This window comes from Heteronotia binoei, chromosome 21 (assembly GCF_032191835.1).
Source record: "Heteronotia binoei isolate CCM8104 ecotype False Entrance Well chromosome 21, APGP_CSIRO_Hbin_v1, whole genome shotgun sequence".
NCBI lineage: Eukaryota > Metazoa > Chordata > Lepidosauria > Squamata > Gekkonidae > Heteronotia > Heteronotia binoei.
Window position 1 is genome coordinate 77,689,015 of NC_083243.1, and position 16,225 is coordinate 77,705,239.

At 43.0% G+C, this 16,225-nt stretch overlaps 1 protein-coding gene across 1 annotated transcript in view; it reads left to right on the top strand.

Moving 5' to 3' along the window:
- Nucleotides 1–16,225, top strand: part of BAHD1 (bromo adjacent homology domain containing 1) — a 98,541-nt gene that overhangs the window by 59,276 nt on the left and 23,040 nt on the right. The window contains exon 2 of the mRNA XM_060263138.1: nt 2,090–3,736. Coding sequence (XP_060119121.1) covers nt 2,107–3,736 — 1,630 coding nt within the window. The 5' untranslated portion in view covers nt 2,090–2,106. The remainder of the gene's footprint in view (nt 1–2,089; nt 3,737–16,225) is intronic.

The following is a 16,225-nucleotide window of genomic DNA, read 5'->3' on the forward strand; positions in this document are numbered from 1 at the left end:
TTGCATGTTGCTGCCACAGCAAGTCTGCATTTCTGCAGTTGCTGTGGCTCAGAGTCTTGCTGCTTGTCCTTTGTAAAATTATATATTTCCATGAAACTCAGTGCATTATTCTGGGTGTTGCTCAAATGAGTCACAACTGTTCAGTGAGAGAGTGGAGATAAGTAAATGCACAGGTACCTTAAACTCCAGTGTTTTAAAAACTCTTTAGAGCTGTAAAGAAGTCTAATGTCTTATAATGCATTCTTGTCCATGGCCCTTATTAAGAATTATATCTTCATTTAGCCTTGCAAATATGTCTACCAATCAGTAGCCTGTGCAATATTTTACTATCCTTTGTGCCCATGTATAGCCGTGTAACATGTGGCCTACAAGGATGAGGGGCACAGCAAATCTTTGTAAAGCTTTCAGGTTTGGTTGCCTGGATCACAGGTGAGCCACATAACTGTATAGGTACAAACCTGCCTTCATTGTTCCTGCATGGTCTCTGTCTATGCTTGGGACTGCATCCATCTGTTTCTTTATTCAGTGTAGTCATTCATTCTTAGGTTGTCAGACTGTTGAGGTAATAGAATAAAGTTAGAGTCCAGTGACACCTTTAAGACCAACAAAGTGCCTTTCTAGGTATGAGCTTTTGTGTGCACACACGCGTCTTCAGATATAATTAAATCGAATAAAACCATTCAGACTTATAAATAGAGGCTGAACAGCAAATTAGCATATAACATGATGAAGATATTTTGAGACAAAACAGGAATAAACAAGTTAAGGGTCAACTGTTTAGATTTAATAAAGGAGGAACAAGAGTTGAAACAATAAATATGTCAAAATAGGAAATAAATGTGTAAGAGAATCCTTTCCAATTGTGGAAAGTAATTGGAAAGTTAACTGAGACTCCTTTATGACCCCCTGTTCCACTCCTCTCAAGCATTAGGCTAGCAAACAGCATTTTTTCCCCTTTTGTTGGGGTAGGGTGCAGTGTTATATATTGAAATATATTTAAAGATTTATTGCATTACATTACAATCACTATATGTTGTTCTAAATACTATGCCAATATATTGTTCTTTATAGGTATATTGTCGGGGGGGGAGAACTGAGGTGAGATATTAAGAAATTGGTTAAACATTGTAAACACTTTTTCCCTTCCTTTAATTTCTCATTTTGTTTTGATTTGCCCTTGGGATTTTTGTTTTATTTATGAGTATGTAGAGTTAGAAATAAAAAATTAAATGGCATGCAATTATTAACTAAAATATCTCATACTTTTGACTGTGGGTTGGTGCAGCCTGCTATATTCAAGGCTTTTGCTCAAGCCTGCCATTTTCCTAGCATTTTCCAGACTCATGACACCATTTCTCCATTCCTTCTTAATGCATTTTACACATATTAAAGCTCAGATATATCATGAACACACATTTTAGAGCTTTTTAGCAGCATTTATTAAACATGAAGTGGAATGACACACTCCAGAATACCAATTCCCAAATAACAAATTAAAATTTTAAAGACCATTGCCATGAAATAGCTGTTCCTACTTATGAGACATTTGATTATATGTTAATAATGACTCAGAAGGGGAAAACAAGGCAGATTAGTACTGTATATAATTTGTAATGCTATATATAAAAAGTCAATTAAAAATTCTTTCCTTCCTCCTCCCCACCACCAGCACACACACACACAAAATAGGAAGTTGTTTCTGGTTCTGTGGGGGAGACCTAGCAAATTACAGGTAAATAATCCCAGTAGTGCCTACTCTGGACATGTTTTTAATAAATTCACATTTTACATACTACTTACATAGCTTGCATTCATAGGATAGTGTGTATTTGAGTAAATGTTAGGAAGCTGAGACTTTGGCCTTCAGCCTTCTCTGATAATTATCATAGTCTGTGGTTTGAAATAAAACCACATCTCAAACTAGCTGGCATCTTAATTGGTTAAAAGGCTAACTCCCCCCACCCCAACTCCTATATTTTGTGCTGGGCGCAAGCTTACAAACTATTTCTGAGTGATCATCAGTTGGTGCATTGTGCAACAAAGCCTTTTTCTACTAGTGATATTAAGACATTTTCCTCTTTGTTCTCAGGGGTGGACACTGATCCTATGACGCATGCCCGGAAGAAACAGCTCTTACTTCTGAAACACTCAGTTGGTTCTGCGGGCCAAGCTTTGTCACCGATTGACGGTGAGAGAATGGATAGGACTGAGACGGAGGACAGCGAGCAAGGAAATGGCACCGAGGGGCAAAACTGCCAGAGTAGATTTGCAGGCGTGAATAAAAGCAGGAATTCACAAGAACTCCGAAAGACGTACCCATTGAGGAAACGTCTCAGCTCATCCGTGGATAAAAAGACATGCTCGGTTCTCCTCACGAGACTGGAGGATGTAGCCGGATCACTTTCAGAGGAGACTCAGAGTGGCATGAAAAGAGGTCTCTCCAATTGTATGGATGACTTCAGACCTGCCTGCTTTTCAGATCAAGTTCAAGTGGGGGGAGCGGGAATGACTGACTCTTCCTTAGGGAAATGCACAGTATCTTGTCCAGTAACTGAGCAGGAGGGACCTGATGCCTGCCTCTCAGTGCCCAGGAAGCGAAGGCTAGCCTCTCTGAATGCAGAAGCAGTGAACAACCTGCTTTTTGAACGGGACGATGGCCTGTTGTCTGGCAGACGTTTTCGAAAAGATTCCACTAAAGTCAGTGGAGTTTGTTGCACTAAGACCATATGTTGCAAAACTCAGGGCACTTGGCCCTTGCTGGAAAAGCAAAGCTCTAAATCAGTGAAGGGAAAGAACCAAAATGGATCAAATAGGAAGTGTGATCCTTATGACCAGTTATTGGATGATGTCTTTGATGGGAAGAGGCAGGAGGATAGTGGGATTTCCTATCATCCTGCCCCAAAGAGATTGGCCAGTCTCAATGCAGTAGCGTTTCTGAAACTGACCCATGAAAAAGACCACCCACTGAAGCCGAGGAGTAAATCGACTGGAGAGGGCAAGTCTGAAAACCACTGTTCCAAATCGAAGCTCAAGTGGGCCAAAGCCAACAGGAAAAATTGTGTTAAATCCAAAAAGGAAACCTCCACTATAAAAATAGAGGGTCAGCATGGCTGGGAAGGAGCCACCGAGGGTGCATTTAGAAAAGTAACCCATCAGGATTCTCCCAGAATCTATGGGAAAACAGAATCTATCAATTATGAACCATTATCTAACTCTTGTGAGGGCACAGAGGGTTTCTATCACAGGCTGCCTTTGCTTATGGGTGGGCAAGCTTCCATGAAGCCTGAATATGGAAGACCTGGAGAGAAATCTCCTACCCCCAAACAGGAATTTCATCAGCCTTCTTTCCCAGTACCTCAGTTCCATCCTTTGCCTGTGCCGGGAAATCATGCGGACTGTGGCTGTGTCTATGAATCATCAGGCTTGACTCCATTAAATGGGTTTTATGTTTATTATGGCCAAAGTGGATACAGTAGTTACACTCATTGTTCTGTTTACCCGAAGGATGAGTTGTCACAGGCAACAAGTTGTGAGGGCCTTTTGGTATCTCCAGGTTCCTTGCCATCAGATCCCTCGTTTCAGCCATTTCACTGGTGCAACTCTCCATATTGTTGTGGAGAAGGAACAGCAATTAATAGTTACAGCCTTTGTGGAGTTATGCATGTACCAGAAAGCAGAATCAGTGGTGTGCATACAGGGCGGAATGGCTACCCTTATAAGATGCCTTTCACAGCAGGTAAGCCTTACATTGTTGCGTGCGTGTGTGTGTTTTAAGTGGGATTGTTAATACCTGAAGCAAAGAAGGAGTTAGAGTGTAAAGTGATTTTATAGTTGCCAGAAAATATAGCCAGTTGAGTGAACATTACTTCTGTGTAAATAGTTGGATGCTGGGATGTTGCTGGCCTTATTGTAATACATTTTGTCCTCTGATTGTCCACAGCAAACTAGTGTTTTTATACTGAGGTCCTTATTACCTCTCTCGCTCTCTCTCTCTGTGAACTGATCACAAGATGCTTTTATCCTGTCAGGTACATGTTGGGATTATTTCTCTGAAGAGATTTGGCAAGTTAGTTGATATTTGCCATTTATGTTGAAATGCTTGCAACCTAGCCAGCTTCTCAATAGAGAATTTCCCTCAAAACCTATTTGAAAGAAAGTGAAATGTCTTTGGTTATCTAGAAGTGTTGGAAACATCTTCTGGTTGTTTAGGCCAGTGGTGACCCAAATCTGGTGTTGGCACTGTACTGACGTTTACCCAATTTGAAATGTGATTATCTCATTGGAAGCTGATATGAGGGATATGGAGAGAAGTTGCAGCAGCTTGGAATTCCTGTGGCTTCATATGTTTAGCTGAAAGTTTGTGCTGGAAACTACTGCTGATCTACATTTGGAAATAGGGGCTACCCAAAAGATGATGGTTGGATGAGGTGTGTGTGTGTGTTTCCAGAGGTGGGACTTTATGCTCTGGATAAAAGGGAGAAAAAAGTTGTAAACTGTTTTATGGAGTGTCAAGGAGAGCTTCAGGGTCTTTACATAGATTAAAAATCATCCCAATTGAAATATTTCTCACAGTGTACATTGTATCAAACTGACATGCCCACTCTAGACCTTTAGAAGGATGATTGATGACTCTCATCCTTAGATGATTTGGCATTAGGCAGAAGTGTCAAGCTGTCCTTAAAAGGATTCTGCTTCCTTTCCACACATCTGTGTTGCCCTTTCAACCTGTCATCTGCAAGCCGACTTTAGGGAATGGATAGTTCTGTTCATATCAGGGAGATGGCCACCTGGCAAGCACCTGAAAGCCCAGAAATTGGTGCTGTACTCAGATATCTGTGCAAGTTACTGGCATGGGTGGTGTATGATAATTGGAAAAGCTTGAGTAATTGACAAAAGGAAGAGATCCCCTTTCCCTAGGAGCCTGTGGATTCTGGATCAGGTTTCCAGTCAGACACCTTTAGCTGGCAAGCATTTTGCCTTCTTTTGCCAGAAAGGAAACATCATTAAATGCATAGAAGTGACATAATCTGGATTCTGGTGATTTTCTTTCTGCTGCACTGCTGTTCTTTGCTTTGTAATCTTGCTAACCAAAATTGTACAAAAGCAACACAAATTTATGCAAGGGATTGTCTTCTTGGGGAAAAAGTAGAACTGTTGTTATCAAAGATTTCAGGTTTTCACGGCTGGTAACATCATTAGGGTTTGTAGAATCTTTCGGGCTCAAGTGCCGTGTTCTACTGGAGAAAGTTTTCCTTCCAGACATTTCGTTCTCAGCTGCGGAGAACATCCTCAGTGGTGTTGCAGCCGGAGCAGGCGCTCGGGTACCAAGAGCGCCTGCTCCGGCTGCAACACCACTGAGGATGTTCTCCGCAGCTGAGAACGAAATGTCTGGAAGGAAAACTTTCTCCAGTAGAACACGGCACTTGAGCCCGAAAGATTCTACAAACCCTAAAGAACCGTTGTTGTTCAGTCACACAGTCGAGTCTGACTCTTTGCGACCCCTTGGACAAAGTCACGCCAGGCCCTCCTGTCTTCCACCATCCTCCAAAGTATGCTCAAATTCGTGTTTGTTACATCAGTAACACTGTCCAGCCATCTCATCTTTTGCTGTCCCCTTCTTCTTTTGCCTTCTGTCTTTCCTAGCATCAGGATCTTCTCCAGTGAGTGCTCCCTTCTCATTTGGTGGCCAAAGTATTTGAGCTTCAGCTTCAGCATCTGACCTTCCAGTGAACAGTCTGGGTTGATTTCCTTTAGGACTGACTGATTTGTTCTTCTTGCAGTCCAAGAGACTCAAGAGTCTTCTCCAGCACCACATCTCAAAAGCATCTATTCTTCTGCGCTCAGCCTTCCTTATGGTCCAGCTCTCACAGCCAAACAAGAAAAAGATAACCACTACTATCTGAGAAATTTAGTTCCCATGGTCTCTGCCCAGGTGCCAAAAAATCTGCTTCAAACACTTAGGGATTTGAAATGTTTTTATAAGGATCAAACTAGATATGTTTGTTCCCTTACATATAAAGCAAGGAGGGCTTCCTGGGTTTTTTACATGAAAAAGAGTATGCCCCTGAAAAGTGCCAAAGTGAATCCCATGTATAGTCTGTTTTGAAGTCCAGCTCTGGTAGTAGAAGTGAGTCATGCTGGGATGTATGCTTGCAGCAATCAGGGACGGTGAGGTAAAGTCAGTGAAGAGGATGTGTTTCATTCACCTTACCTGTGCCATGTTGTTCAGTGTAAAAAACAGATCCATCTATTCACACTGTCTAAAAGGGCAGATATTTGAATAAGTACTTGTGATTACCTCCATGTCTAGTAGCAAAGCCTTCCATTGCTCCACTCACTGGTGATGGTTTTGTGACAAATATGGCATGTTTTGTAAATGAAATTCCTGCCCAATCTAGGGAAGCTGAGTAGCATAATGGCTACAGCAAGAAAGCCAGGCAGGACACCATCAAATTTTGTGGCTGCAGGCTCCTGTATAGTGGGGGGTAAGCCAACTGCAAACAGTCTTGATGGAGGATCGCACACTGCTGTGCCACTCCTGTGCACCAAAGTGCTCCACTTTTTGCTTCTGCTTCCTGGTCCATGAAGCAAACAAGAAAAGGATAACAACACTAATACAGATCAATAAATGCATTTGGCTATTAGCAGTAAAATGATAATGACAAGATGTATGCAAATGTATCTAGCCCAACTGTTTGGATATTGTAGTTTAAAATTGAGGAGGCCAGGATTCTTTTGCAAAGCTGCCCTGGCTATTTCTTAGAAGAGGTTCATAGCCTCATAACAGAAAAGACCATTACAATATCTTCTCAGGTTTTTTTTTTTTAAAGGGCTATTGCAGTGGTAGTTTGCCCTGATCAGGGCCATAGTGCTTCCAGGAATGCGAAGGGAGAGAGGACTTTCACATCTGTATGTTTTGCTAATTGGAGCCAATATTTATTATTTATTAAGTTAGATTTTTAAACCACCCTTCCCTGCAGGACAGGACTCAGGGCTGTTACAGCAGCAACACACACACACACACACACTCTTTAAAATACATTAGCATAAAATACACCAGCACATGGGGAGGAGGGTTAGTTTCAAATAAAGATTTATGTATGTATGTATGTATGTATTTTTGTGGGTGGAGAGTTTAAATCCCTTCAGTTTCTGTGCTTGAGCCCCAGTTCACATAGGTGCTTAGACTGTTTGCCCTTTTAGAATTGCTGGGAAGATCTTATTACAGATCCCCCATCGTTTCATATATTTTGCACTTTCTTTCTTCACAGGCAAATGGCTAGTTGCAAGCCTATCTTAAAGACTGTGTCTGAGATGCAAATATTCTGACATTCTCCATTCAGTACTGAGAAGCTCCAGAATTCTGCCATGTTTTCCAAATATAGCTTCCTTTGGTGAATCAGATGTCACCCCAACAGCTGTCCTAAAAAAGAGCCAGGTTGCAGTTCCCTGACTCTAGAAATCAGCTTTCGTAGTGAACATAAGAAGAGCCCTGCTGAATCACACTAGTGGGCTGTCTAGTCCAGCATTCACCCAGTGGCCAACCCATTGCCCCGACAATCAGAGCATAGGGGCTACAGCCTGTCCTTGATGTTGTCTTCTAGCTTTGGTATAACCTCTCCCTCCTCCCCATTTATCTTTCAAAATAACCAATAACTTTCACTGCATGGCTTCTGGTTTTATTCTGTTTGGAGTTTCTGATATAGATACAAATGTCCTCCCTTGTATTGGGCCTGTCTTAAGAGCCTGTGAGTTGTCATAACATCCTTTGTGTGCACTCCAGGCTCAGTCAGTGGCATCTCCAGTTAAAGGATTTTAGATTAACAGGTAGGGAAAGACCTCTGCCTCAGTCAGCATAGAAGAACCTGGGCTCAGTGGACCAGTCATCTTATTCAATATGGCAGCTTCATGTGTAGTGCATTTTAAGTGGGTCTACTGGTGTCTGCACAGTTGTGCTTCAGTTGTTATATATTCTGGTTCTTTTGCCTACGGGACATAAAAAGTTGATCCCCAACTATTAAAATTGCTTCTTATGTTTGTGGCACTAGGAAATTTCACACCAGTATGCCAAGTATAAAAGCTGCAGGGCTATAAAACTCTATTTCTAATAACTGTTATTTACACAATTAGTCGATAAAAGAGGAATAATTTCCTCTACCTGAGATGTCAATTGCCTCTGTGGACATTGCTTTCTGACTGTGTGCAGCCATGCTGTGCAGACTGTTTTAAGATTCTTAGGAAAGGATAACTAATCCAATTAAACCGCTGGGTGATTTTAGGTAGATGGATGGAATGCTTAAGCTGGAACTATGGAAAAAGATGGCCTTTATACTTTCCTTCTGTTCCAGGAAGATACAGCTGTTCAGAAGTAAAACCAAAATTATTTCCAGTTACAAGGGACCAAAATCCCAAAACATACTCTGGATAATACCTTTATTAGAACCACCCACAATACAGCATGCAAGCTTTTGAGTTCACCAGAACACATCACCAACCTAGGCATAAAGTAAACATGTGAACAAAGGTCTTGGCATGTATCCAGTCATGCAGTTCCTAAGAGTTAAGGGCACCTTGTCTTCAGAAGATAGGGCAGTAGTTTTCAATGATTTCTCCCTCCCGCTACAGATGCCTGCTTTGCTCCCTGTGCTACTCTTGCTTCCCTCTCATCTTGCAAACTACTGAGCTCCCAAGGAACATAATTTGGGGGGCTCAGTAAGCTGCAACTGGCAGAGGTATCAGGAAAGTCCTGTGCCAAAGGTCCACAGAACATTGGATTTTTATTTTAGAAGTAAGTATTCAGTAAGAGCCCTGTGGTAAAGCTGCAGTACTGTACTCCAAACTCTCTGCTCTGAGTTCGATCCCGGCGGAAGCTGGGTTCAGGAGCTGGCTCAAGGTTGACTCAGCCTTCCATCCTTCCGAGGTCGATCAGATGAGTACCCAGCTTGCTGGGGGAAAGTGTAGATGACTGGGGTAAATGCTATAACTTCTTGAGGTTGGCCTTTCTGGGGAACTTTTAAGGTGTTAATTGGAAACTTTGTTGTTTGGGTTCTATTTTGTTTTGTAATGGCCGATGGCTATACACAATAAATTTTTGACTAACTGACTGGTAAAGGCAATGGCAAACCACTCTGTAAAAAGTCTGCTGTGAAAACGTCGTGATGCGATGTCACCCCAGAGTCGGAAACGACTGGTGCTTGCACAGGGGACTACCTTTGCCCTTTTTAAAATATTCAGTAGCCACCTAAGCGCAACGTTTCCTGTCCTGTTAAATTTGTGTGTTTTGTATCTTGGCTGCATTAAGATGACCACATAAAGCACTCAGAAAAGCAGGAAAGAGTACTGCCCAGTGTAGCTTCCATACAAAGGGGTGATACCTCCGGTGCCAGACTACATATCATTTCAAGGACTCTCTTGGTGGTGATGTGTAGTATGCAGAATTGTCAAGGTGTATATGTGATACTTTGAATCACAGAAAAACATAACCTTATAATGGATCATTGTAATGAATGGTGTTATAAACAGTTTGAGTGAAGTACCGGTGGAAGTCTTTGGTTCATGTATAGTTTAGGAGTGGAATCATAGAGTTGGAAGGGACCTCCAGGGTCATATAGTCCAATCATCTGCACAATGCAGGAAACGCACAAATACCTCCCCCTAAATTCACAGGATTGTTGTAAGATGGCCATCTAGCCTCTGTTTAAAGTAGTTCCCAGTCAGTGTGCCAACCAGTGATGCTTGGCCCTTTGCTGTCTGATTTCCCTTTGACAGCCTCTCCTGTCACTGTCGAGCAGTCACAAGACCTCCACAAGGGAGGCAGGAATGACTGGGGGAAACCATGTAGTGATGATTGCTGAGGGAACCTTCCCTACAGCATCCATAACTTCTCAGTCGGATTAACAAGTGTGAATGCAGGTTTGATCGCTAGCTGACCTCACTCTCCCTTTCTTGAATCCACGTTGCTAGCATGGAGCTAACAATGAGGCCATGGCATGTATCTGTGCGTCTGGGAAAGAAGAGGAATCCCTAATGAATGCCCAAGGGGCTGGCAGTAAGGAGAGGTGAAGGACCTGTGGCAAGTCAGAGGCTGACCTTAACACTAGACTTGCTTACCAAGCCAACTGCATTACTTGTCACACAAATACAGGGAGACTGACAAAAATCTAATTACATGAATTTTCTTATCGGAAGATACAGCAATAGTGTGAATCTCTTAAATCTGATGTTTGCATTATGCTTGCTTCAAAGATATGAAGAGAGCTTAGCACATCTTGTCTGCTTATTAATTTGCATTTAAAATTAAAGAAGATCTGTTGTAATGTTTTCCCCTGCTTTCTGAGAGACAAGTAGAGAGGAAGCCTTCCATTGCTCAGAAAAGCCATCCATGTGATGGTTCTGCATGACATCTGTAGAGGAAAATCTGAATCGCCTTTAGTTAAATCAGTAATGGTTTTTTTAAGCTTTTCTTTTTTAAATGAGCTTCTAAATTGTACAGAGAAGAATAGAGACTCTAAATTGTACAGAGAAGAGCTGGTGGATAGTTTTTTTTAAAACATGAACATCATTAGGCTGGTTCTGTTCACTTACGTGAGTGTTCAGTTTCAGATGCCCTGAAGAAGCAGAGGTAGTGCTTGCTGGTCCTTAGTTTTTCACAGCTTTAGATTTCCTTTCTCAAAATGGGCTCCTGGTTATCTTGGCAATAAGCCAGAAGTTTCTTTTGTTCCTCTCAAACTTTCTACCACTTTCAACTGCTCAAATGTCTTTCTCGCTGCCACCAAACTTCTCCTGTCCCCCTCCCCACCCGAAGTTAAATGCTTGAAGTACTTACAGCTAGTTCATGTGAGTAGTGCAACATCCTCCATTTTGGTTACTCTTTATAAACGAGCCTGAGAAAATTAGAATATTCATATCAAAAGTGGAAGAGCGGGGGAAGCTTTCTGAATTTCATAGAGCTGTCACTTCAACAGCAGAATAATGGACTAACTCCTAACCATGTTTTAGTCTTTTACTAGTCTGTAGAGGAGGGAGGGCAGGAATGTTTTTGCAACTGCTGTAGCATGATCTAGGGATCTTCTGCCAAAGGAGATGAAAACAGGGAGCTTTAACAGAATGAGGATTATGTAGTTTTCTCAGTTTATTACTGTAATGCTTAATACAGTGTTATTACAGGGAGGAGAAAAGCAATCCACACATTTGTCCTTTTATCACTAGTCTGTGGGATAGTGTATCTTGTTGGTTTTACCTCTAGAATGTTTGGGGGTTGCAAGCTGGATTGAACAGGACTGTTTAGACAGGAACAGGTGTACTGCCTTGGGTACATAGTGAAGGAGGATGCAGAGAGGTATTTTGCATCTTTCCTTCCCCCTGTTAAAAGTGAGTGTCAGGATCTAGCTATGGCTTGACTTTATGTCAAATGTATGCACTGAATTTCATTGTGATTCCCGTGCTCTGAAAGGCACGCTTTGTGGTGTGTGTGTGGAGGGGCGGGGAGAGAGAGGAGAGAGTGAATGAACTACAGAAATCTCCCCCCCCCCCCCCCGGGAACCTCAGAACTACAGTTGTGGGTTATGACACAGAAGTCTTTTTTTAATATAATATAGACATTAATATGCCCTTTCCATAGCCTGATCTACTCATGCATCATCCCCTTCCTCCCAAGAAACAGAAAATCTGAAATGCTTTTGTTCTTTGTGAGAAAAGTGAGTTATAAATGAATTAATAGGTGAAATAAGTGCCTAGGAATTGGTGCTAAATATGCCCCAATGACAGCAAAATAAATGTCAGTTCCTTTAAAAAAAAAACTTATCTGCCATCAGCCATTAATGCCTGCTCAGAGTGCTAACTTCAAAGCTGGTTTTTACATTGGCTGGCTTGAGTCTGCGAGTGATAGCCCAACCAATCCCCCTGACCCTGCTGGTTTACAAAGGGGAAATCAACCTGCAACTCTAGCCTTTTGAAGCAAGCTCCTGATAGAGGAAATTTTCAGTATTTATATGTCTGTTCACAGTCAGATTCCTCATTGCACCTGGGGGAAAATTTCTGTTCCTGGTGGGAGCATGTTTAGAGAGTAATTTAGTAAGTCTTTAGGCCTGGCTTCTAATAACATCCATGAATTCTTCATCATGCTTTATAATTTCTTTTCTACAGGTATTTCTAATAATTTGTTTTCCTCTCTGTGTATATGATTAGGGATATGTACCTGTTTTTTAAAAAGGTTTTGGATTCAGATTTTGGGAAGGTCATAAATTCAGTGGTGTTTGGGTCCCCTGAAACTGTTTTGGGATTCAGGTTTGGTTTTTTGGGGGGGGATTCTGGAATTATTTGGATACCATTCCCTATAGGGGGGACTTCCTCCAATTAGTTGGAGTGGCTGTTTTTCAACCACATGACACCAGAATTGCAGGAGACCTAATGCTGTTTGTCCACTAAAGCCCCCCAGGTTTCGGAAGAATTGAACCATGAGTTAGGTCCTTGAGCAAGATGCTTCCATGTTTTTTCTAGGACAACACCAGTAGCCAAACATACAAAAACAAACAACCATGGACAAAAAGCCTCCGAATGTAAACAACAAGTAAGCTCAACAGAATCGATGTCAAACCAGAGAATCCCAGCCAAACCAACCTGGCAAGCCAGTACCAAGGCAGACCTGGCTGGACATTTACAGGTGGTCAGCTGTGTTGGTCTGAAGCAGTAGAGCAAAGTAGGAGTCCAGTGGCACCTTTAAGACCAACAAACTTCTATTCAAAATGTGAGCTTTTGTGTGCATGCGCACTTCCTCAGACATAGTGAAATGAAACTTACCAGTCCACACGTATGAGACAGAGGTTGAACAGCAAATTAGCATACAAATACACAATATAATGAAGTGCTTTAACAGATGCAAACTGGAATAACAAGCTGAGTTTATAAGGTCATCATTGTTTAGATTCAATTCCAGGGGAAAACAGTGCATCAAATAAATATGTCACAATTGGTGATAGATTGGTAAATATATCCTTAATTATGAAGTGCTAAGAGCAGTCAGCTGACCCTGCTGTCACACTCCATCTGTCTCCTCTTCAGGGTGGAGGTAAATGATGGTATCTTTTTCTTTGAGGTGAGGTGATTTGTAATACCAGGTTATGTCTCCTCTTGTTACCAGACCAGAGGAATGCATTCCAATATACCATTCTAATCATTGCATTACATTACAATCACTACTCTTAAGTTACTATTCCAAATAGGAAGTACACCAAAACAAAGAGGATTCTTGGTGATAATACAGATGTTACAAGTTATTACAAAACTTGGAACAAACTCCTCTCCAGTACTCAACAGGGATATTGGTTTCTTATCTCATTACATATGCTAAATTCATTCAGCATTCATCTGTATTCTCACCAAGAAGTGCTGTATATCCTCTTTATTTTTATTTGAATAAAGGTTTGTTGATCTTAAAGGTGCCAGTGGACTCCCACTTTGTTCTTTGGCTAGACACTTACACAGATCTACACAAGCTCTAATGTCACTTTCCCAAGGAAGGCATCAGAAATCAATAGGGGGAGGGTTTAGGGGCACCCAAGTTCTCCCCTCTCAACAGTCTTCAGCCTGTACCATTACTGGCTTAATGGAGCCTGTTGAAATAGCTTCAAGTGAATTGGTGGTGCTCTTGTTTCCTCCCCTCTAAAGAAGAAACCCCTTGTAAAGAAGCAGCACAACAACAATACAGCACGCATGAGCTTCATTTTAGGTGTTTCTGTGGGTTTTGCTTGTTTTAACTGACGTTTTCCCTAACATCTCCTCTTGTTTCAATGATAGTTTTGGGCTTTCTTTTTGTGACAAGAACACAATTTTTGGCACTGTATTTATTTTCTGCACAGAATTGTGCCAAGAGGTGTTGGGGTTCAGTTGAGGGTTGTTTGTTTTTAGAACACAATTTGCAATGTGGATTTTATATAGTGTCAATCAAATTGGATAACTTTTCTGTTATCTCTTTCTACTTCTGAGTTTAAAATTTTAACTTGTGGAACGAGCATTTCCTCCTGACTCCCCAACACAACTGAGAGGATGCGGGCACAGGCATGAGTACAGTCCAGGCCTGAGTGAAGTTGAAGAGCAGCAAGTTGACCTTCTAGAAGACCCATTGCTCAACACTTCAGTGGAGCAGAAAGAAGCAGTGCAATCTGACAGCATTGCAAGTCTGGGGAAAAACAGGTTCACTCTGTTTTGTCATCAGAGAGCACAAGAGAAGCATCTGAGCCAGAAGAGAGATGTTGTGCCTGAATGTCTCTTTCCTGGCCCAGTGGCTCAGTTGATTGGGGGAATGCAGCTCAAAGGTCTTAACTAGGTAGTCACTCATGGTTGCATCTGCTGAAGTCTGGCTCATGTGCCTCATATTCCCAGATGAGCCAACTGCCTTCTCAGTGGTCTCTTTCTCCATGGATATCTCAGGAGTGGCTGTGGGGGAGCCCTGCCCAGAAAGGAAGATTGGAGGAGCAGCAGAGCTGTTTTTCCCCTTCTCCTCTGCTGAAGGCACTGTGACTCCCTTGGCTTCCAAATGCTGTACCCACCCAGAGAGTTTGTTTCTCCAGGCTGCCTTTGATATTCAGGTCACACATGGTTATCAACATGTAGACTGTCTGTTGGGTGAGACATTCCAGGCAGGACTTGATGCCCTCTTGCAGCCTCTTCACAGGCATGCAAACTACTGGAAGAATGCATATCCTGTGCCTGGGTCCAGAAAGGCAGCCTTCTCCCGCTGAAACATTTGAATTAAGAGAATGATGAGACCTAGACTTGCTGTGTCAGTCAAACATGCCTTGGTGAACTGCTTAAAAGGTTTAAGGATCTCTAGTGTCTGGGAGAGATTCAGCTACTCCTTATTGCTAAACGCTCTCTCCATGAGCACAACATCAACCTCTGAGATCAAATTGCTCAGGGTGCTGTTCTGCTCTACCAGATGTTCAAGCATTGTTTAGGTGGAGTTCCAGCAAGTACTGATGCCACTGGTCTGGCAGTGCTCTGGCAATCTCATCAGCACCTGCTTCGGATACAGCAGATGAGTAGTCTGGAAGTATTGGAGCAGATGCTGGAAATTGCAGGTTGCAACATTCAGTTTCCAGAAAACAAATGCAAGGCATCCTTCACCACCAGGTGAAAGAAATGGGGGTCATGCTGTAAGTGCATCTCAGACCCAGAGCCTGTGCTATCTTCCTAATATTTGTAAAAATAAGAACATAAGAGAAGCCATGTTGGATCAGGCCAGTGGCCCAACCAGTCCAACATCCTGTCACACTGTGGCCAAAAAATCAGGTGCCATCAGGAGGTCCACTACTAGGCTATAATGTGTGCCTGTTCCAATGCTTTTGCATGGAGCAAAATCTGCCAATAGCCAGCCCAGTGGCCCCTCTCACCATGCCTAGGGCTGGTCACCCTATGTCCGCCCAGAAAATCCTTGGGTTACCACCAGTGTACAATCAACAGGAGGTGTGCCTGAGGAGGTGTGACAGGTCTAAATGTCAGATGTGACGTGCATAGCTCTCCTACAGGTGCAGGACAACAGTGTATTTGCATGGCTCCTGGTATCCATAAAGAGATAGAGTGCTATTGTTCAATGTTGTGTACCAGAGATACTCATCTTAGACCAGCCCATTCTCGGCCCTCTCCTGCTTCGAAGCAGGAGAGGGCCAGGCACCTCCCTCCCCAACCTCGCCAAGGGTTGCAGAGCCTCAGCAAGGGTGAGAAGACAGTGGGCGCGCTCAGAGCCACTGGCTCTGAGTGCGCTCGCTCCTCACCCCCTGAGCCTTGGTGATCTCAAAGACAGTGGGCACACTCAGCCACTGGCTCTGAGTGTGTTTGCTGCCATGCTGCTTCCCCCTGACCTTGCCAATGCTGGGGGGAGGGAGTGTGGCAGGGGCGGGGAGCTTCAGTGAAGGCAGGGGACGGGGAGCTTCACCAGGGTTGGGGGGGCGAGTGCTCTCAGAGCTAGCAGCTCTGGAAGTTAGTGGCGCTGGATGCATCGGGAAAGGGGGCGCCTCTAGGTGGCCACCTAGTTGGCATATTCCCACGTGCCGACCCTGGCCTCAGGCATCCCTGCAGGTTGCACTCTAGTGGGGGCTTCAATTAAGAGAGCTTTGCAAGGCCTCTTCATTGTACCACCTTGACCAGACCAGTGGACGGTGGAAGGGTGCTGAGGAGCATGTGGGGGGGAGCCATAGCCCTACCCCTTTTCCTCCTCTCCCTCTGCTCC